The sequence below is a fragment of the Pelodiscus sinensis genome, chromosome 2, assembly GCF_052426305.1.
Source record: "Pelodiscus sinensis isolate ZL-2025 chromosome 2, ASM5242630v1, whole genome shotgun sequence".
Lineage (NCBI taxonomy): Eukaryota > Metazoa > Chordata > Testudines > Trionychidae > Pelodiscus > Pelodiscus sinensis.
In genome coordinates, this window is record NC_143053.1 from 176,522,245 (window position 1) to 176,544,932 (window position 22,688).

General features: G+C 38.3%; 1 protein-coding gene across 6 annotated transcripts in view; it reads right to left on the minus strand.

Moving 5' to 3' along the window:
• ARPP21 (cAMP regulated phosphoprotein 21) overlaps window positions 1-22,688 on the minus strand; it is a 266,271-nt gene that overhangs the window by 107,138 nt on the left and 136,445 nt on the right. For all 6 annotated transcript variants that reach the window (XM_089776566.1, XM_014574051.4, XM_014574047.4 and 3 more), the window contains exons 6-9: window positions 22,034-22,178; window positions 20,448-20,526; window positions 18,988-19,047; window positions 17,887-18,027 (exon numbers count right to left, since the gene is read on the minus strand). In XM_089776566.1, coding sequence (XP_089632692.1) covers window positions 17,887-18,027; window positions 18,988-19,047; window positions 20,448-20,526; window positions 22,034-22,178 — 425 coding nt within the window. The remainder of the gene's footprint in view (window positions 1-17,886; window positions 18,028-18,987; window positions 19,048-20,447; window positions 20,527-22,033; window positions 22,179-22,688) is intronic.

The following is a 22,688-nucleotide window of genomic DNA, read 5'->3' on the forward strand; positions in this document are numbered from 1 at the left end:
AGAAAATGGGGCCCAAATACCCTGACCTGAGCCAGTCTACAGGCTTCAGTCTTCAATGACAATGAACTCTTAAATAAACATTTGAGTTCAGAAAAGGATATTTATAAAAAGACAGCTCCTGTCCCAAAAGGGTTCATATGCTAAATGGACAATAGATAGACCAAAGGGCTAGCTAGCCCTGTAAGACACAAAATATGGGAATTCTAATCAAACACAATGAGAGTCCTAGCAGACCTAAAGCTTGAAGGATAAGGTTGTCAGTGATCCTATGTTATGATTATTTCATTTTATGTTTTATCTACTCAATGGAATCTGGTTCATTACTTTAAGAAGGTTTGAGTGAATCCGTTGTTCATGAAAGAGAAGGACATATAACATCATCACTATGAATATGAATATGGGTAGCTATAGCATTAGTATATTCTGCTAATTCATCTAATCTGGGACCTGATTTGCAACAAACACCTTCATTTCTACTTTGTGCTCTCTCATACCTGAGTCTTTCTGAAGCACAGCCTTTAAAATGTACCAAGGGGGGAAGGGGGCGAGAGAAGGTGGACACATGGGACTGAATTTTCAGCTGTGGCATAAGCCAGCTCACTTCAAAGAATGGCCTCAATTTGTGAATTCACAATGTTGAACACTTGGGTGCTTGTACTTGTTCACTACTGCTTGTGAATATTTGATGTTTTACAAAGCCCCAGAGTCTGACACCAAGTGATAATCTAAGAACCATAACTTACATTAAAACAAAACAAACCCTTGCCCTCCAAAAAAGGGTGAAGAATGGACACTATGGGAGTTATGCAGTTTGGGGCTTCAGTGAGACCAAGATACCACCCTAAGTTTCTAGCCCTAATGACACAGAGTATAGTTTGAAAACATGACCTAAGTACACTTTAGGCATGCTGTGGTGTCCAACTAGCTCTTCTATAGCAAACTAGACAACCTCAACCGGTCAAATAGCCACATGTGGCTAGTGTGTTGGACACCACAGCTGTAGAGGCTTAAAAATCAGCAAATAAAATAATGTATTTTTTAAAATATGTATATATAATAATTTTAACACAATCACGTTTTGTTTTGGGGCCTGACTCATTGCTTGGGCTTTGCAATACTGTAAAGTTGAAGACAAAGAAGTCCACCTACACCTTGTACTATTCTTTGAGGAAATCTGAAAGGTTATTTCCCACTCAGTATTATTTTTCTATCATTATAAGGCAACATTAGGATGAGTTTAACTGGATGCCCAAACAAAACAGGTAGCATACTGACTAAAAGTATCTAAGAAGTTTCCTGTAAAACTATGGAATAATTATTTATCTGTTTCATAGATATCAATGCTTATTTTTAGCTGCTTCACCATCAAATTCACTGATAGCACAATATGGAAACAAAGGAATCATTTTCAGTCTAAAAAAGAGTAGGAAATGAAGCAAATGACCAAAAAGAGAAATAGCTTGCAGAAAGGTTTTCATAAGCCAGTGGAACCTTTGATCAGGATGCTACAAATCTGCTCAGAAGTGTTTATGTATGATGTGGTTTCAGTATATTTTGCTATAAGTCTATATCTATTAGGTATTCAACCCATAACAATCAATTTATACAAAGATACAGGCATACATATATTTGGTGATTTTAGTGCTAATTTACCAAAACTGCTCTGTTTGCATGTCCTGTGCCTGACCGTAAAAGACCTCTCTCACATTGTCAAAGGATAATTCTGGTTCCACAACCATTTAGTCTTTGGCATCTCCTAAAGATATAAATGCCAACAAGGACCTGGTCATTGCCACTGTTAAAGGATACATTAGTGTTATTGCTTGACATTCTCTCCCTCCCCCATTTGTTTTTTTTTAAACTTGTAGTTCAAACATTGATTATATACCTGAACAACAGATCTTCTTTTTAGAACTTTAAATCAAAATGCATCAGTTCACCCCAAAACCCTCTTGCTTGAGCAATCTCTTGCTTGTTTTTTTTAGTGACTCATTTACAGTACTTTGTCAATAAATGATGGTAGTACATTAGTTACATTTCCAGTGTATAACATTTTAATGTAAAGTATCACAAAAGTCTCAGAGTGGTAGCCGTGTTAGTCTGTAACTTTAAAAACAACAAGTTGTCCTGTGGCACCTAAGCCCTGGTCTACACTATGGAGTTATTTCGAAATAAACCCTTTACTTTGAAATAAGCGGTGCGTCCACACTACCAAGCCCATTATTTTGAAATAAAGGTCTAGTTATTTCAAAATCTGTACTCCAGCTTTCCTCGGGGAATAAAGCTTATTTCAGGAGTTATTATTTCAAATTTAGTTATTTTGGAATAATTTCCTAATATACACATGCCCTTAATGACTAACAAAAACATATATAGTATCATGAGCTTTTGTGGGCAAAACCTACTTATACATGTAGACTGTCAAAGTATGGAAATGCTAGTCATTTAAGCCTTTGCCCATTTTCTAGCTACCTTCATGGTTCTGCTATTTTTCTCTTCAACACCTGTACCTGGAATTAATGCTGTGAAGTGGAGAATGTGAAATATTGCTAAATATAAAATGTATTATTACTTGGCAACACCTATATGCAGTTGCAAGAACTATAAAACAAAAACTTTCGCATAATGAAAACTATGTGAAAGTGTTATCTAATTTTAGTTCTATTCTAACTTTTAAAACTTTCTGTAAGGCAATTGGGGAAAAAAAAAATACAGCAATACCATTGTGCACAAAAGAGACCAAAAAGCACTAACTGCCATTTTCAAAGGTTAAAGATACAATATAATTTGTCTGAATTTATCAAATGCTCTGCATGCTTGAATATGTCTTTCCTGGTTACCCTGTACCTAAGAGCTTTCACATCTCAATAGAATCTTTGATCAGGATGCTATAAATCTGCTCAGAAGCATTTATGTATGATGTGGTTTCAGTTGTATAATGATGAAACCTTATGCATTATTTTTGCTGTAGACCTCTTTCCTTTAGAACCTCATAATACAAATGCACTGTTTGTAAAGATACATTTACTGGGCTGGCACCTGTACTGGTGAAAATCTCTACCAGAAAAGCATCTGGCTTAATGTCTGTACTTTTGTGATTAGCTTGTTTCCTATAGCAATTCATGACAGGTGCTACTATTGAAGACCAAACTGTCCCCACCCGTGGTACCACTTTGGGAAGCATTGAAGGGAATGGCTGACCATCACTGAGATCCCACTGGTAAAAGGCCTCTAAATATTTCTACCAATGCCGCAAGCCTGCGTTCCAGCAGAAGCTGCCACCACCCCCATCTTTGCCTTCCCACAACTCCCTATCAGCACAGCTCCACTGCACTCCCTTAGCTATGACTGCCACCAAGAAACCCTAATACAAAAAGGGCTCCATGGAAAGTGTAATACAGCTGACTGGGATACTCTAGGGCACTGCAGAACAACTTAGCATTAGGGGTTACTTAGCTTCCTCTTTACCTCTAGAGTGGACAGATAGAGCTACATAGTGGAAGCAGAAGTCAGATGCTGAGGGACAGTACCAAGCATCTTTCCTGAAGATGAGAGTGGGTGCTAGAGGAGTAAGAATTTGCCATGCCTTTCTCGAACATAATGTGACATGGCAAAGAATGACATAATAAGAAAAATTAAGGTCCATGTGAGTTGCTCTCCACCTCCCTTTCTATAAGTGGCCTTAGCTGAACTTTTAAAAAAGTGAACAGATTCATAGATTTTAAGATCAGATGGGACCATCATGATCACCAAGTTTGACCTCTGGCATTGCATGGACCATAGGACCTCATTATAACTTCTGGTTGAGCAAGAGCACATGTTTGATAAATATCTTGCCTTAATTTAAATATATCAAGTTGTTCCAATTGTTAATTACACTCACTGTTAAAAAAATATATGCCGTATTTTTACTATGAATTTGTACAGCTTAAATTTGAACCATCGGGTCTTATGCCTTTTTCTGTTGTATTAAAAGAGACATCTACTACCAGAAATCTCTTCCCAATATAGATACTTTTAAACACTTTTAAAACTTTTAAGTTTTCATTTAACCATCTCTTAGATAAACTTAAAAAAATCAGCTTTTTAAATCTCAGATGTGTTATCCAGACCTCAAGTTACTCTTGCAGAATTTTTTCCAGACCTTTCCAATTTTTAAACATACTTTTTGAAGACCCTGTTCCAATATTAGTCACACTACAGTTAGCATAGCTATCCTGGCATAACCCCATAAGCAGTCTACACTGATAGAAGTATCACCTTTCCAAATGATGGTAGCGAGATTGACAGAAACTTTCATCTGCTGATATAGGAGTCTCTAGACTGGGGTTGGAACAGCATAGCGACCTAATAGGGTTGTTTTTTTTCCCCACACAACAGACAAATGTTGCTATGTTGACCTAAGTGTAGATCATGTCTTAAGTCAGTATGCAGAATTAGTCTTGGTCTAAGTCTAAAACTTCCCATTCCTGTTTGACAATGGTTTGCTTTTACTTCCAGTGATCATGTTAAGCTGCATAGCTACAGCATTCCACTGGGAGCTCATGTCAATTATTCAGTATGAGATACTAATGAAGGTTCAAGGGAGTCTTTTTTTTCTGTACACTTACAGTGCTGAAAACTATCCTTTCCTGTATTTGGACACAACAGGTTCTCAACTGTAGAAATTGTCTTATGGAATCAGCTTCCTTTCTCCCTTATTTATACAAACACAAACACATTATTTTGCCATTCTGAAACCAAAGAATATAGAGTTCCTGATCATAACTCCAAAAATTGGCTACTAATATTTTCCCCAAACACCTCCGAAGTTACTTTGAACATATTTAGCTTCAAAATTGTACCTTTTGAACACATGTTGCGAAAGAACAGCAATTACCAATAGCCTCAGTAAAACAAGTTTCTCTTTTAAACAGCCCATGCCCAGAAATACCATAATGCAATTTCATAAAAATGTATTTAGATATTCTTAATATTTGGATTAAGGTGGTGAAATTATTTTGATTAGTGACATGCTGATTAGTTTTGGGTTTTAGAGTGCATGTACACTTTTTAAAAAGATGCTGGAAGTGAACTCTAAAATGCAAAAAAGTTTAAGAAATCAAAATACAGACAATACTGAAGGGACAAATGAAAAAGACAAGTATGAACTTCAGATGTTCTAGTACTAAAGACTTTTGCCCCCTATAATCAGTTATCTGGTTAAACATAATGTTAACCAATTAACCAGCATTTTTCATCCCTATTTCCAAGATGAACAAACTATCATTATTACAGATAAACATGAATGGATTCTAACAAATGGTGTGGATTTAGCTCACACAAAAGCTAAATCTCTCCAAGCTTCTTTTTATGGTGATTTGTCCACAGTGACTTCACCTGGAGGGTGGGCTATGTCCCCTCTTACACTGCAACCAGCCTGCAGAGCTAGTGCTGGACTGCTGGTCTTGAGGAATCAGCAGAAAGCCAGAGGAGAGGCCCTATGCTGCCAAATTTTCAACCTCTACCTAACGTTGCCAACCCTTCAGGATTGGCCTGGAGTCCCCCAAAGGAACATGAATCTCCTGGTGATGACAAAACAATCCTGGAGATTGCAATAGGATATGGTTACATTGAGGACAGCTGCCCCAGATATCCCTATAGAAGTGCTACCATGACAATGGTAGAAAACCGGATTTCCACAGGGCTGATGAGGCAATGTGTGCTCCACTCCATCAACCAACTCTCTGTCCCATCCTCATGTGCTGGTCCCTAGAGCCATGAAGGAAGGGGGATGCTACATATGAGGGGCATTATTTAGCCATGGATCGGGGGGGCAGGAAGAGGGAGATAAAATCAGAACATCTGTGAAGTAGTGTTTACTACTGAAACTAGCACCGAGCCCACTCTCTTTTAAACAATGGCAAACTCCCCACTCCTCCCAAGACTCAAATGGAATCAGAATGGAGCCTGTAATCCTTTGAATTCCTCCCCCATGAATTTCTCACTAATATGAAGTGTTGCAGACATTCCCATACACTTAATAGGGTTTGGGAGGTTTTTTGTTTTTGTTTTTTTTAAGAAAATGAGTAGGCCAAATTCTTAGAGTTAAGGCCAGAAAAGACCATTAGTTCATCTACTCTGATCTCCTATATGTCACAAGCATTAAAGTTCACCGTGTGTTAAGCCCAATAACGTGTATCTGGCTAAATGCTATCTCCCAGAAATGCCTCCCTCCAGCCTCAAAGACATCAAACAATGGAAAATCCATAATTTCCCTGGTAAAGAAAAGTTACTCATTGAGCATTCTGCCTGAGTAAAGCCTTCAAGATTTGGCCCAGTAGAGTCAGGGTAAAGCACTGACTTCTACCTCTGGATCCAGTCTATGTGGGGCCCACATATAGTGGTGCTTAAACAGCTCTGCAAAAGAGGGGAAGGATTTCTGCATGATACGCAGGGAATTCCAAGATGATAAAGGTCAGAAGGGACCAGTGTGATTATCTAGTCTGACATCCTGCATAATTAAGGCCATAAAATATCCCTGAATCAATTCCCATTTGAACTATATTACACCGTTCTGCACTGAGGATCTTCATTATTAAAGATGTTTCCCTCCACCCCCACGTAGGTACTTACAGTTGGTTCTGCAGCCACCTTGAGCAAGCCCTGGGAGGAGGCAGGTAATGATTCTGCACCTGTAGAACACGCCTTATCCTCCCAACCCTGTAGATTGGATTTAGCCCTTAATATTTAAGATTTCTGCCTGGGTTGAACATTTTGTGCAGCTTCACTTTAGTTTCAGCTAATGGGGCCTCATATGTGGTAGCACAGCGTATTACAAAATACTTTCATATTCAATGCAAGAGATGTATCATACCCTATAAACAGCTGAACAGTAGGATCTTGCACACCTGTAAATACATACTTCAAATGACATTCCTCATCTAACTAAAGAATTCAAGAATTAAACAGGTGAACCAAAAGTTCAAAGATCTGAAAGTCACCAATAATGGCTGCACACTCCCCCAAAGCTGACTGGCTAATGTGGAGACCATTACTTCTCTAGAAATGCCCTAACACATTATGATAAAAGCAGTGTTACATAATACATTCATATGCTTCATTTCCCTTCAGGTCATGAATAATTTCTATATCATTAGACAGTCATCAGAAGCCATTTTCTAAGTACTTGTTGGCTTGAATAGTGGAGCTACCTATTAGTAATCTCCCTGTGACAAACCACAAAGTGAACACAGAAGCAGAAGGTTCCCCTTTGCCTATAAGAAAAGGAAGCATTTTTTTTTAATCCGTGATGTGTCACACTATGGTAATGCAGCATTCATTCAGACATTATACCTCCCAAATAGAATGGAACTATAAGGGGAGCCGTCTACTGATTTAGGAACCCACTGAATTGGAGTGACCTCTAAGCAAGAAATGCAGAGCCATTCCGGACTTTCAGCTCTACAGCACAGTGACCTGAAAGTGCAGTGAAATTTAAACTGGAAAAATGTCATTACCTGAGCTGGGATTTAGGTAACCGTACTTCTCTAGACACAGCTAAAAACTTTACTTTTGCCAAGAGAGTGTCACAATCTCTTTAATGACCACAAATAGTAATAATCACAAACCAGAGGGTGTGAAACATACAAAAGATACAAGAAGAGCATCCCTTAACATCACCCTAAGGCAGCGGTTAATTACTAATTTACAGAAGAGACTGTCCCTTATCTTAGTCACCCACTCCACTTTCCATAGCACTGAGTTTTCATTGGTAGTTTCCCATATCCCAAGTTTGGCCAAGCATCCACATAATTCTGAGTTTATGACAAGATTAAGTGGTATGACTGCAAGGATTAACAAGACTAAAACGGTATGTGTCCTTTGATTAAACGTTTAATACTTCATTGCAATATAAAACAGCTATAAAACACGTCTACCTTAATTACAAACAAATTAGTTTAGATAAATTATATTGGATCAAAAATTAATAATGGAACCATTAAAAATGGTTCATTAACCTTAATGTCTCATTTACAGGAAAACTCTGTCCTTGGATGCATGTACAGAGCTCTCACTGCATGAAATAAAAGTCATTCATACTGGGGTCAAATTTAGCTCAACACACAGCTGACAACCCCTTTCTCTTTCTACATTTCCCTTGCAAGAATAGGTACAACACTGAAATAAGAGATACTCTCATGTGAAAAGCAACTCCAGTACAAAAATCATTACATTTTAAAATAAAGTCAGCAACAGTTTCAAGAAATATGACAGGTAGCCTCTTCTAAATTAGCTGCAGCTACAGTATGTAAGTCAGTCAAAAACAAGTCATATAATAAATAAAACGAATGCCTGTAGTAGGATACTTAGTGTAGTACTGAAATCCAGGATATGTTTATTACGTTAGTCTTTGTCTTTTTTTAAAATAAATGGGCATTAGGTGTTATTTGCCTCACCTTCCCCATCTGTTAAATCAGGATAATGATATGGTTCCTCCTCTGTAAAGTACTTCAATCTTTACGGTGAAAGAGCACTAAATATTTTTATTATTGCTCTGGAATCCCCTACTGAGACAAATTAGACTTCCAAGACACTAATATCATACTTTTCAGCAAGTCTCTGATGATTGTATGGAAAATGTCTATGAAATAAAATCTATTTATTGCTTCAAAGCAACAGCATGAAAAAACCTCTGTTTTAAACATTAGATTTGTTATCTTTATAGTTTATTGATTTTTATCCTCTTATTGGTCGAACCATAATATACATGCTTTATGTATGAATAAATATTAAAATAAAATGGAATGGTTTCAGGCAATGAGATAACAAGGATGCTATTATTTCGCAAATGTGTAATTACCTTGCATTCTAGTTACGGATGTCTGATAGGTGTAATCGCTGCACAGGTATTTCTCAATGCCAGTTTAGTATGTGAATTCCTGAGTTCTAACTGGACTACAATGACAATCAGAATTCAGGATTCGTTTTTAATCACAGAATAATTATATCTCACCAGTAATAAAATAGCAGTCCAAGTATAGCCAACACTAGAAAGAGAAACTCTTGCAACGAGAGACTTCTGCATGAAAAAAAAAATTGGTTCATAATTCCCTCCAACTACAAATGTTGGTCTACAGTACCTCACACACCAAACAAAATAAGGAGAAATAAATGATTGCATGTGTATCCCCCTGGATCTCATGGCATACTACAGTGATTCTGACTTCATGAGATCACTGTCCTGATCTTGTTCTATTTCTAATAGAGACAACATGATTTTTTTAAAGATAAGAGCCCCTAATGAATTTGCAGTTAATTGTGCTGTGTTCCAACAAAACAATGTTAGCACTTTGTCACTACAGTCATTGAGCTTCACTCATAACAAATAAACAAACAAAAATAAGATGGCAGAATATACACTTGGCTGAAAAAGAGCTGCAAACAATTTGTGTGCGTCAATTTTTTTCCTTTCTCCTCTTCAGGAAACACATTTTTAAAGAGAGGGGGGGGGGGAGGGAAAGCACATTTTATGTGTATCTTGAAAGTCATAACTTGTGGTTACTGAATGTATAATATAACCAGATCCAGCATTTAGGAGATGTCTACACTAGGGAGTGTTAGTCCCAAACAGGGGCACCCGAGGAAGAGGTATAAGGATAACCTGAAGACCAACTTGCAGTGGACAGGCGTTCAGCCTCGACAGTTTGAACTAGCTGCTGCAGACAGGACTAATAGGCGTTCCCTTACGAGAAAAGCAGTGACAAAGTTTGAGGACAACTGCCAAAGCCTCGCAGCTGCACGTGAAAGACGACAGAGCTGTGTTCTCTCTTGTCCTGTCAACCGGCATCCCATGTCCTATTTGTAGCCACATGTGTGCTTCGACCTTTGGGCTCTGGAGCCACATGCCTCTCCACAAATGAAATGCACAACATGTCTTCCTTGGCTCCCGAGAGACAACCAACAACAACAACACTAGAGAGTTATTTGAAATAATGGGCTTGGTAGTATGAATACCTGCCTTGTTATTTCAAATAAGGGGAATTATTTCAAAATAACTCTAGTGTGTAGACATGTCTTTAGATTTAAAAAAAAAAAAAAACAGTATCTTTAAAATCCCAACATATTTGGCATGGCTGAATTGGGGGAAGAAGGATCTCCATTAAGAGCTAAACCATGTTCTTGAAATGTTCTGCTTTCACTGAGTACCATTTTATAAGGATGTCTTAAAGATTTTATACTATTTTCAAGAGCTACATTCACAATAAACATTTCAAAAATAGCTCTAGGTACCTATAATGGCATAATGCTTTGTATGTTACCCACGCAAAGAACACCTTTAAATACAAAACATAAAAAGCCAACTGAGGACATTTCTTTGTCTTGCGGGTGGGTTAGGAATGGAAACGTCATTGTTATGTTTGTGATTCAAGCCACTCAGACACACAGAAAATAGACAGGTAGAATATCCTATAATTCTGTTTCACACCTAAAATAGTTAGTACTTATTGTACAGCCTGCATCATTCTACTGATACAGTTCTTAAAGGAAACTCATGAACTGTATACAGCAAGTGCTATAACTGGTCCAAGTTTTGGAAATATACTGAAGGCACAAAAACACTTCCAACAGAGCTACTATAATATTGCATTTCTGTAGTAGCAGAGAAGAATAATGTAAAATAGAACAAAATATCAACAAGCACCTTTATTGCAAAAGTTAGAAAGTATGCAACACTGAAAATGGTTTACAAAATCACAACTGCAAGGATGATTTTTTTGGTATCTGTCTTAAGGTGCACAGCGTTTGTGCTCTTTGGTCTCTCCAAATGCATAAGATATTTTTTCCTTTTAAAGAAATTTTTTTTTTTTTAAAGAAAGGTGTATTTTACTGATAAACTATGTCTGGAATGCTAAGTAACCTACTCTAGGTATGTGCGCAGCTGTGTCTGCACCCGTAAAAACAAATTGTACACACACACACACACACACACCCCCACAAGTGAGGAGATCCATGTGGCAAACTGCAAAGACAACATTAAAATCTGAATTTATCAAGCCTCTTCAAACACATCACCTGCATTCTCTCCACTTATCTATCTCCCAACCACTGAGATAATCAGTCTGGATTTACAGACAGAGATATGTAAAAGCACTGACAACAGCTGCAAGGCATTCTAAAGTATTTCTATTTTTTAATGTGACATGATAGAATAAAGAGGTGGCATTGGCACGTACAGTTTTTGTTGGCACTCATTTGGAATGTTTTGCGCAATACATTGTCTCCAGCTCAGCTGCATGCTTTTTTCATACTGCATTGTCATGTGTTCCCTATACATTTTTGTATATCCTTAGCTAGATGACAGACAAACACAGCTGACAGACAAATATACATACGATAGAGTCACTATAGTGATTTCATAGTGAAGAGAGTATGATTTTTCCATACTAAGCAGCATTTTGACCATCTCCATGTAACGTTTGGAAAAACTTTTGTTTTGCTTAATATTTCTCACATGTACTACATGTCCAGAAAAAGCTTTTTTAGGTTTTAAAAGGACAGGGCATCTTTAATGTTTTAATCCAGTCATAATCCAGAGAATTAACACAGAGCACTAAAATGTTCCAATCCACTCCTTTTCCTTAACTAGTGCACAGGACAGGTTTTATCATGTTTGGTTGCAAGAACATTTAGTTGTAAGATGTGAACTCGCGACGTACATTTAAACTTCCATTAAAAAAAATTGGCGAATCAACGCTTTTCTTTTTTTCTTCAATAAGTAAACAGAAGTTGTTCTGCATTACAAAGACATCTTTCAAAATGTCGGATGATAACTAGGAGTCAAACATGTCCTGTATTGGCATCCACTAGCTTGAATTTCAATGGAATGCTGCTGATGCTAAGGGCTTGTCTTCACTCTGCAGAAGATCAACGCTGCTGCAATCGATCTTCTGGAGTTTGATTTGGCAGGTCAGGTTAAGACTCACTAAATTGAACTCAGAGGGTGCCCCTGCCAGTGTTTGGTATTTTTGGTACTTCTGCTCTTGTGAGGAGTAAGGGAATGGTGCCAAGCTCAACTTAAGGTACGCAACTCCAGCTATATAAAATATGTAGCTGGAGTCAGCTTACCTTAAGCTGAGCTTCTAGGTCTAGCATAGACTTGGCCTCTGGAATATATGGCAGACAATTCAAATGCCCAAGAGAATTGTTTTCTGGCAATGTATATTTGCCACTACACTTTTTTTTTCTTTTTTTTTTCCCCCCAGGAAAAAGCACAGGTTGTGAGGTTGATTTAACAAAGAAAAAAAAATATCACATTTTCTCTTGAACTTTGCTATTGTAGCTTCATTTCCCATCTCCTCCTTCCCCCACCTCCTCCCCAAAAAACCTAGCAGCCTCCATCACCACACACACACACACACACACACACTCTTCTCCCCCACCCCTTACAGTGGGCCAGGTGATAACAGACATTTATTCCCAATCAACTTCTCTGACATTGTGTTCTTGGGAGTTTTTACCAACTCCCTCCATAGTGCAGCATCACTGGAATGCTGGGGAAATCTTTTTTGAGTTAAGCAGGAAAGGATGTCTGCTGCAAGCACCCACAGACATGGAGGATATGGTGGATCAGGGGGGACAGAGGCAAAGTAACATTGACCTCAAGTCACCCACCTAGTGTAAAGTAGTTCTCCTAGCCTACATGCACCTTGGTCTGAGATTCTCTCTCTTAGCACCAGCATCACAAACAAATAGAAACAATCAAACATAAGACAGGTCATATGTTCCATTATTTCTGTATTATCACTCCTTTGAGCCAACTAGTCCAGTCTCCTATTTCTGCAAAAGACCTGCACAAGATGCTTCAGAAGAAGGCAAAAAATCCCAGAGTGCACAAGTATGGAACAACTAGAGATGTAAAATTCCATTTAATTGGTTAACTGGTTAAGCATAATGTTTACCTTGTTAACCGATTAAAGGGGGACAAATGGGAGGGGGCCTTCCAGCCCACCTGGGCTGAAGTGCCCCCCATTCCCCATCAAAGGCAGGGGCTACTACAACCTGGCTGGAGCAGCCTCTGCCTGTGATACGCCCAGGCTCACCGTGGACAAAGGCTGCTCTGAACAGCTGGAGCAACCCCTGTCCACAGCAGACCCTAGGGGGCTGGAGCAGGCCCTAACCAGGGCAGATGGGGAGCTGCTCATGCCCCCACTGGCTAACAGGAACCAGTAAGCATCTCTTGTTAAGGGTGATGCTTACTGGTTAATCTTTCACATCCCTAGGAACAACCTGCATGGCCATAAGCAGAAGGGTTTCTATCCCACTAAATCTCAACTACTCCATTAAGAGGCAGAAGAGAGAAGACACTTTCATATCACACAGTCAGAATCTTCACCCTGCAGGCACATGGTGGTAGATTTCTCATTATCTTCTTCTGGGGGTGAAAGAGCAGCAGAATATTCACACAAACCCTCATTCAGCAAGATGAGTAAGCAGTAGCACCTTCGCCCACAGCAACGACTTTACATCAAATGCACCCACCTACACACCCACACTCACATACACATCACGGGGGCTCAAGCAAAAGATTTTTTTAAGGTAATAGAAATTGTAAATTCTGGAAGTACTTATGACAAGATTTCACTCCCTATGTATATGTGGTGCCTTGGGATTCAGAATGTGCAATCAAATGAACATGTGAAAAGAGGAGGAGGAAGCAATGCATTACTCCACAGCCCCAGGCTCCTTTGGAGTGCATAACTTTTGGACTTTTTGGCATTCACTACAGGCCTTGTCGATCATATATGAACTTACGTATGTAATATAGTCAACATTTATTTAAGTTTAAACCACAATTAACCATGGACCATCTTGAGCAATTTTCCCTTCATTTTCAGAAATGCTTCTGTTCTGGATGCTTTACATTGGGTAGTTAATAAAGACAGAAGGTTCCAAGAACCGAGTTTGGATTCTGAGCTATATAAAACTGTTCCCTCTGAGAACACTGGGCACTCACGCATACAATTTTGGAATCTTTAAAAATCTTGCACCCTGCAAAATTTGTGACAGCTGTGATCATTGTGTGTTATGCTGAAGGAGCATATGAATTCACTGAAGCCTGGAATATGGAGCTTCAGACAGCTATAAATGCTGAAGGCAAAGCTTGTGAAGCCTGTAATTAGGATCAATGAAAATCCCCATGGGACGAATGTCCAGGCAGTCAGTGGCTATTACCAGTTGTAAATTATGTCTGCTCTATGTGGACTCAGCTGTTCTAGCCAGTAAAACGGGGACAGTAAAGGCTCTATCCAGCCGTCACCATCTTCCCACCTATATATTTTGGAAGGGGAGTAAGTGAACAGGTAGCTCTGCTTATCCCTGTGCAGCCAGACCTAAGGGCTCAGTAGGGGTATGTCTACACTACCACCCTAGTTCGAACTAGGGTGGTAATGTAGGCATACCGCACATGCAAATGAAGCCCGGGATTTGAATTTCCCGGGCTTCATTTGCATAAGCCGGCCGGCGCCATTTTTAAATGCCGGCTTGTTCGAACCCCGTGCCGCGTGTAGCCGCACGGCACGGGGTTCGAACAAGCCGGCATTTAAAAATGGCGCCGGCCGGCTTATGCAAATGAAGCCCGGGAAATTCAAATCCCGGGCTTCATTTGCAAGTGCGGTATGCCTACATTACCCCGCTAGTTCGAACAAGTGGGGTAGTGTAGACATACCCTATCTGAGGGAACAATTTGGGTATGTCTGCACAGGCAACATTATTTTTAAATAACTGCTGGGTGTGTAGATGCGGACTCAGTTATTTCGAAATAATGTCAAAATACAGTCAAGTTGGAGGACATCTTACTCTGACTCCTGTAACCCTCATTGTACAAGGAGTAAGGGAAGGCGGAGGAAGAGTGCTCTATTTCAAAGTTAGTGCTGTGTAGATGCTCCTAATTTCAAAATAAGCTATGCAATTGACATAGCTCAATTTGCATAGCTTATTTCAAGTTAAGCCCCGCTGTATAGAGGCACCCTTCAAAGGGTGTTCTTGCTCTATCTTGATTATTGTTTGTGTAGCTCATGTCACAATCTAACCCAAAGGGTTTGATTTTGCTCCCATGAGAATCCTTTGAGAAACTTCCAATTGATAATGGCTACATAGATGGCCAATAGGGACTTTCAATATCTAATTCATATCTCCCAAGCTATTCAAAGAACATTTAACGGAGTCCAGACCATCTAGCTCTTCACACAGAATAGTTGCTTGCTATCACTATTACTTTGTTTTAACTTCATTCTAAATTTGCAGTTTTTCTATTTAAAATACTTGTGGGAAAACTATTCCTCTTAAATAACTAAAGTAATTCTGGTTTATATAAAGATCTCCCATCTTTTCATTATATTTTATATCAGACATGGTATAATTCTTTCCTTCATATACCACACAAACTAATCATGTGTCCTGTTTCTCCCAATGATAAAATCCAAAACTTATGTCAGAAAAAGAAATTTTAGAAGTCTCCTGTATCTGGGAAATTAAAAACGGTTTACAAAGCCTTATTTTAGCACAGTATCTAAAAATGTTATAAACAACATTGTGTATGCTTCATGGTAGAAGACTGTGTCTTTAAGGCTAGGCTATCCCTCCTTAAATAACTATTTAAAAGAATAAACAGAACAAAGAATATAAAACCATTCAGTTTTACTTAGTGCTCATGAAAGAAACTAGACTGACAATGCGGAAGACTGGAAATTTCTGTTTCTCTATGGAACAACTACACTATGAACAGCGGGAGGACAAATTTTATTACATGATTTTACCCATATGCTGGGAGTACTTCCAGAACAGAAAGTCTCCTCAGCCTACCAGCAAAGGTGCCAGTTAATGCCAATTTCCATGTCTCCCCGACCACGCCAGGAGCCACAATATCCAATGTGGAATCACTCAAACTTTTCACCTAAACCATGATATAAACATTATACTAGTGTTTGTAATTTAGTTCCTGTGGAGAGTGTGCTTTACCAGGTGCGGTAAAGCAGTTCTAATGCTGCAGTTCTGTACGCTGCATGTCAAGGGTCAAGGCAACCAACTAAGCCCAAAGCATGAAAACCACTGTTGATACTAGCCAGAAACAGAACTGATTCTACTGCTCTTGTTGTGTACACATAGGACCTTACCAAATTCATGGCCATGAAAAACACATTATGGACTGTGAAATCTGGTTCCCCCCCAGGAAATCTGGTGTTTTCTGTGCTTTTATCCTGTACTATACAGATTTCATGAGAGATACCAGCATTTCTCAAATGGGGGAAGAGCGCAGTTCTGATTCAAAAGAGAGTTGCAAGAGGGGATGGCAAGGTTATTGTCAGGGGGTTGCAGTATTGTCACCATTACTTCTGCACTACCTTCAGTGCTGAGCAGCCACAGACCAGCTCCAAAGACAGAGCCACCACCAGTAGCAGCACAGAAGTAAGTGTGGCATGGTATGGTATTGCTACTCTCACTTCTACGCTGCTGCCTTAAGAGCTGGGCAGCTGGAGAGTGGCAACTGCTGACTAAGGACCTCGCTCCGCAGGCAGCAGTGCAGAAGTAAGAGTGGCAATACCATACCATGCCATCCTTCTGTGCTGCTACTGGTGGTGGTTCTGCCTTTAGAGCTTGGCTCCTGGCCAGCAGCCGCCACTATCCAGCTGCCCAGCTCCGAAGGCAATGCTGCCACCTGCAAGAGTGCAGAAGTAGGGATAGCAGTACTGCAAACCACCCCTTACAATAACCATCCTTTTTGGGTCAGGACCTCTATAATTACACCACCATAAAATTTAGAACTGAAATAGCTGAAATCTTTAAATTTATTATTTTTAAAACCCTATTACTGTGAAATTGACCAAAGTGTACTCTGAATTTGGTACGCTTCATAGTAGAAGAAAAAGACAACTGGAAACATGTAAGAATGAGTGAAATCCAATGGAAATGTTATTTTTTTAGGGGCTGCTCTAAAATATTCTTAATTGAATGGCAGTAGTCGTATGTTGGGTCTGTCTCTCCTGAGTCCCTTTTTCATACATTAACATATGCCCCACAACACACATGCACGTGTGCACAAACAAATCCAGGTAGGCTGGAAAGGGAGATCTTATATGAGAAATAGAGCGCTAAGATCAGGCCATGAGAAGCCTATAGTACTTGAATAATGTGCTATGCAAAAAAGTGATTATGGTGAAATGCTGTCTAGTTTAGACATACATAAATTGTAAAATTTGTTATTTCTAATTCTCCACAGCTTAATCTGTGTAAGCTCCTTTTACCCCATGAATGTTTAAGTCTAAAGGATATTTTAAAATTTCATATCTGTATGATGTAGGGGCCAGTTTTCAAAGCTTCATTACAGCTTTATAATGCAGATTGAATGGTAACACAAAGGTTTAAAATTAAAAGAGGAGGAGGAAGCTATCGTCGGGAAAAATAAAAGGTAGGACAGGGGAAAAATATGTGGTAAAATAAACTCAGTAGGCAGGAGAGGAAACTGCAAGAAAGATGAATTGGAAAGAGGGAATAGGATATCTTCCCAGCATCTTTGGGTTATTTCAAAGTACCTGAACTTCATAACCTACACAGCTCCAGGCACCGTGTTAAGCAATAAATTGCTTTCTTACAGCCATGTGGCAGTGTTAGAAGGTCGGCAAAACACTCCACTCCAGAGGCACTATATAAATTTCTTAGCTTAAAATAACCAGATTGACTCGTTTCTACATATTTCAAATCCTCATATAATCTTCAAGAACAGACGTAACAACACACTACACCAGAATATTCAACATTACAAAAATGGAATTTAAGAATGCCATGTAGCCAAGATACAAACTGACCCTTATTAACGGGAAGGAGAAAAATCACAAGACTAGTACTTACATTCTAGTATTGCTGGTCTTGTTGATTATTACAGATTTTCCAGTTTGATCCACATTGTGATCCATTCCAAAATAAGCTGCCACTCTGTGCACTAGCATCCTCTGATATGACGACATCTGAGGGAACTTTTTATAGTGATTACTGAAAGAAATCGTACTGATCAGTTACATTACTATCTTTAAGCTAAAATTGAACAATGATAATAATACCTTTTAAAACTTGATGCGACTTTTTCCTCTGGCCATTTATTCAGCATACATGTATGCTGCAAGCAAGCAGTCAACTACAATGACTGATTTTCAAGAAGTGCTGATATATTTATGGTCCAAAATAAAACTGATACTTTTACTTGCTAAATTAAGGTAATCAGATCTCATATTTCATGGCATCAGCTGACTGCTGCAGCAGTCAGGATAGACTCACGTGCCATACACACTTTTACCCTGTATACCGTCTTATACAAATGACTAAGTAAGTCAAGAAAGTTTCATGCCTTCCTCCAAAGCAGCAGATATTGGGGTTGAGGTATCAAGACACTATTCTTGTATGACACATCATCTTATTTTCCCCTCTATTTTAAAATGTCTGTTTTCCCTCAAAAGTTAGAAGACTTTTTCCTGTCTGTTTTAATTTTAAATATAGACTGTATGAGAGCAAAATAGGGGTTTATATCCCTTCAAACAAAAATCTGATTTTATTTTTCACAACACTAAAAATACCTAGCAGCACAGAACAAACTGCCTGACATAATATTTGATTATATATTCCTCTCTAGAGATGCATGCTTTATGTCCTGTGCAATGAAAGCTTTACAATTATTTTTGGCCATAAGTGACTGGAACCAGCTGGAAGTCATTAGAGAACCATAATAAAAATGAAAATCTTGCTTTTTGTTACACCTAATGCAGTTGTTCCTATTGACAGCTATTATACAGGAATTTAGGGTCTGATTTTGCAAGGTGCTAAGCTCTAGCACAGTGTTGAATAGGCCACTATGTAAGCACACATCTCATAAATATATACATTTATACATGCTTTATGCAAAAGATGTATGTGGCATGCAAATATGATAAACTAACCACATATTGAAAATTAACTTACTTGTTGTCACTAATAAAATCAATAATTTCTTGTTCCATTTTTAAGAGAATCATTCTGTCCCTGTAAAAATAAACAATGATTTGAAGAGAAGGCTACCAAAACCATTTCAGATAACTTGCTTTCAAAGTATCATAAAAGTATGAAAGTTTCCCCTTTATTTAAAAAAAGCTACGTATATGTTTTAGTTAAAACTCCAACTTGCCTTGCATTGGTGCAGCTGTGGAAAGAATTCAGTCCCTCTTTCCGCCATCCATACCAGACCAAGGCAATTTAGGGATTTAAATCCCTTCAACTTTAGGACTCAGCCTGGCAGCACTCACAGCATCAAAGCACTGCATTCAGGAGGATTGTGGAGCAGTTGTATAAGGTAGGGTTTATCCCTTTTGGAACAAATATAAGCAATAGGGCTAGCTGAAAAACTTCCATCACAAATTTTTTGATGGAAAATTGAATTTAGTCAAAAATCCAACTTGTCACTGAAAGGAAATGCAGTGGAAAATGTCAACTTTTTGTCTAAAGACCAAATATCCCAAATCCAAAAATACTTGTTCTTCCATGGTGCAGTTCTGTAGCTCAGAAAGAAGGAAGACCACACTGCATCATGGGATGTGTTGTCTGACTAGGAAGTCACTGAGAATAGGGACCAGTGACATCCTCCAACAGTTTCCATGAGGAGCTGCAGTTTTGCCAAATCCAAACTTTCTGTTTTAAGCTGCAAGTTTTTGATCTTGCACTGAAGAGTTGAAATTTTCCACAAATACCACCTTCCCCCTCTCCACTCCTCCCCCACCCCACTCGCTTTTCTTCCACAGTCCTGGTAAGAAACCTTACAGGGTACATTGCTCTCAAGCTTCTTTAAGCGATTACAACTTATACTGGGATTTTTTTTTTAAACTTTGAATGCTGGAAATGTGCCCTTTAATACGAAATGTGAATTCATGCATTTTGAAGTCCTGTGGATTTTTAACCCCCTCCCTGAATGGGTATTTAAGTGGAGGTTTAAGAAGTTGTGCACACTTAACAGTTTAGAAGAGTATGTAAAATATAAATATATAAAAAAATCCCGATAGAAACATTGAAATATATTTAGTTAAATATGTTATGGAGGAAATAAATACGGAGATTAATTTGCAGCTCCAAATAAAGTCTGTGGGTATAGAATTTGGAACTGACAGTATGATTTGAGTGGCAAATACTTTCAGTCATATAGGCTATAAGTAAGAGTCTGTAGATGGAGCTGTGCAGTGGTGAAGAGAAGCACAGTGACCACATTTCAGGAACAATAATTAGGAATGGAAAACCTAGGCAGTAGAAGTTTTTTTTGTTTTATGGCTTTTTGCTCAATTAAGATACTCCTATTACTTCCCCTCCACCCCTACAGAATTATCTAGAATTAGAATTACAAGATGCTAGAATTCTAGGACTATACCAAGAGTTTGCTACATGCTGGAGTTACTTACCTGGGATTATTCTTTAATGTGTTCACCAGGAATTCATGCAAATCTATGCCTGTTGAGTCAGTATATTCTTGGCTGCAATCTGAAAAAAAAACCAATTGCTTCATTTCAAAATTTACAGTTAAGACAATTTCTTTAAAGCAAACTTTGTTTTTCAGCTAGCAACATGAAGAATATGTTACAAAGAATAATGTACATGCATCTTATTACTTATGTGAACAATCTACCCCATGAAACAATGGAAGGAAATCTGTCCTCTCTCTGAATTGTACCAATAAGTGCCAGCAGCGAAGCAAACATAATGGTTTTTCCTTCCTAGGATCACAGGAAATGTGTCACCCAAATTCCTTCCAACATGCAGTGCTGTCCATATAGACATCTTTATCTAATTTAATGAGCGAGAACATGATATGCCATGCCAGTGAGAATTAAAAAAATCTAACACACTGGAATCTAGGATGTCCAAAAGTGGGCAAATGACAACGGCATGGGACAGGGTGTTTAGAACTCATTTATGGCATAGCTTATTGTGTCTTCCTCAAAACTAAAGGCAGATCCCTCAGCTAGCATGAATCACCAACTGCAGTGAAGTCAGTGGAGCTATGAAAATTCATATCAGCTGAGGACCTGCTCCTGACTAAGCAATGCTTATCCTAAAAGACTGCAGTGTAGTTTTGTAACATGGTATAATTATAGGTATAAAAATAATTATAGCTAGAGTCACACTATGCATATCTGCTCTAGTAAAGAATAATTATAATATGTGATGAATAATGCACTAGTGTATTACAGTACACAAATGATGAGTTAAGGTTTAAGGTCATGCATGAATTTCCCAATCATATTAATTACAGAGATTCAGCTGTGGGCCAAGATCAATATACCAGTATAAGACTTAGTGTTTTGTGTTACTACTAACAAGTTGTACAGTATACTAACATTCACAGGATAAAGTTATACTCTTTCATAGAATATTTTATGTAAATATTATAACCGCATACACGTATACACACACCCACACTATATACACACACTGGATACAATTGTATACACACACACACACACACACACACACACACAATATATATATTCCCTCAAACTTCATCATTTATATGTAAAATTCCCTTTTTCTTATCCATATAAATTTAATATTCCACATTCTCTCTTAAAATAAGGAATAAGGGATCTTTCAGAAAAGGCTTTATTTTCCGAAAGATCCCCGTCTAGACTGGCGCTTTTTTCTGGCAAAGCTCCTAGCCAGAAAAAAAGCAGCAGCCATGTTTATGCAAATGAAGCGGGGGGGATTTAAATCCCTGCTTCGTTTGCAATTGTGATATGTCTAATTTGCATCCCTTTTATAGAAAAGGGATGCAGTCTAGACACAGCCATATTAGTACAGCAGCAAGCTATTTATGCAAGAGAGAGAGAGACAGAGACAGAGACAGACAGGCAGACACACACACAGGTATAATACATATACAGGCACAGGTATATACATTCATATGCAAGCCCAAGAATTTCTAGATGTGACTACAGTGTATAGCAAATGATAAAGGATAGATAAAGGATTAATATATTTTGAAGTTCACCTTTTGATAACATTCGGATCTTTGATTTTTCACAGTTTTTATCTTTTTCTTTGTTTTTATCCTTCTCTTTTTCGGAGTCATCTTTACTAGATTTATCTTCTTCCTGTAGACTGGGAAAACTTGAAAGCTGTAGTAGTATTGATTCCTGTTGAAAAAAAAAATATAACAACTTAGGGCTAGGTTTAATAAAATGTACATGGATTCCAATCGGCAGATATTTACATTAGGGTGTGCACAACTAGAAAAACTGAAGCCAGTTTATATATATTTTTCCTTTTGAGTAAAATTAAGTCTTATCAGGAGAATAATGCATTCTTTGGTCCAAATTCTGCCCTCAAATGTATGTGTGTGCTGCTCACATTGAAGTCAGAATTTCTTCCTTAATATTTGCTAAGACCTCTGAGTTTACAAATATTAAAAAGTACATTATTCTCCGCTTTTTCAGTGATCAAACCTCTCTCATCATTATAACCCTGGAAGTACATTCCTATGTGTTTTTCTTCCAATAAATCTTACAATATCTCTTTAGATATTGTAAATGCTAGATAAAGACCAAAATAATCTAACACTTTTTCCACAGAAAAATTGTCTGCAAATTCATGTAAAGTGCTGTGCACATGTATGGTGCTATACAAGTTAAACTGATTTTTCAGGC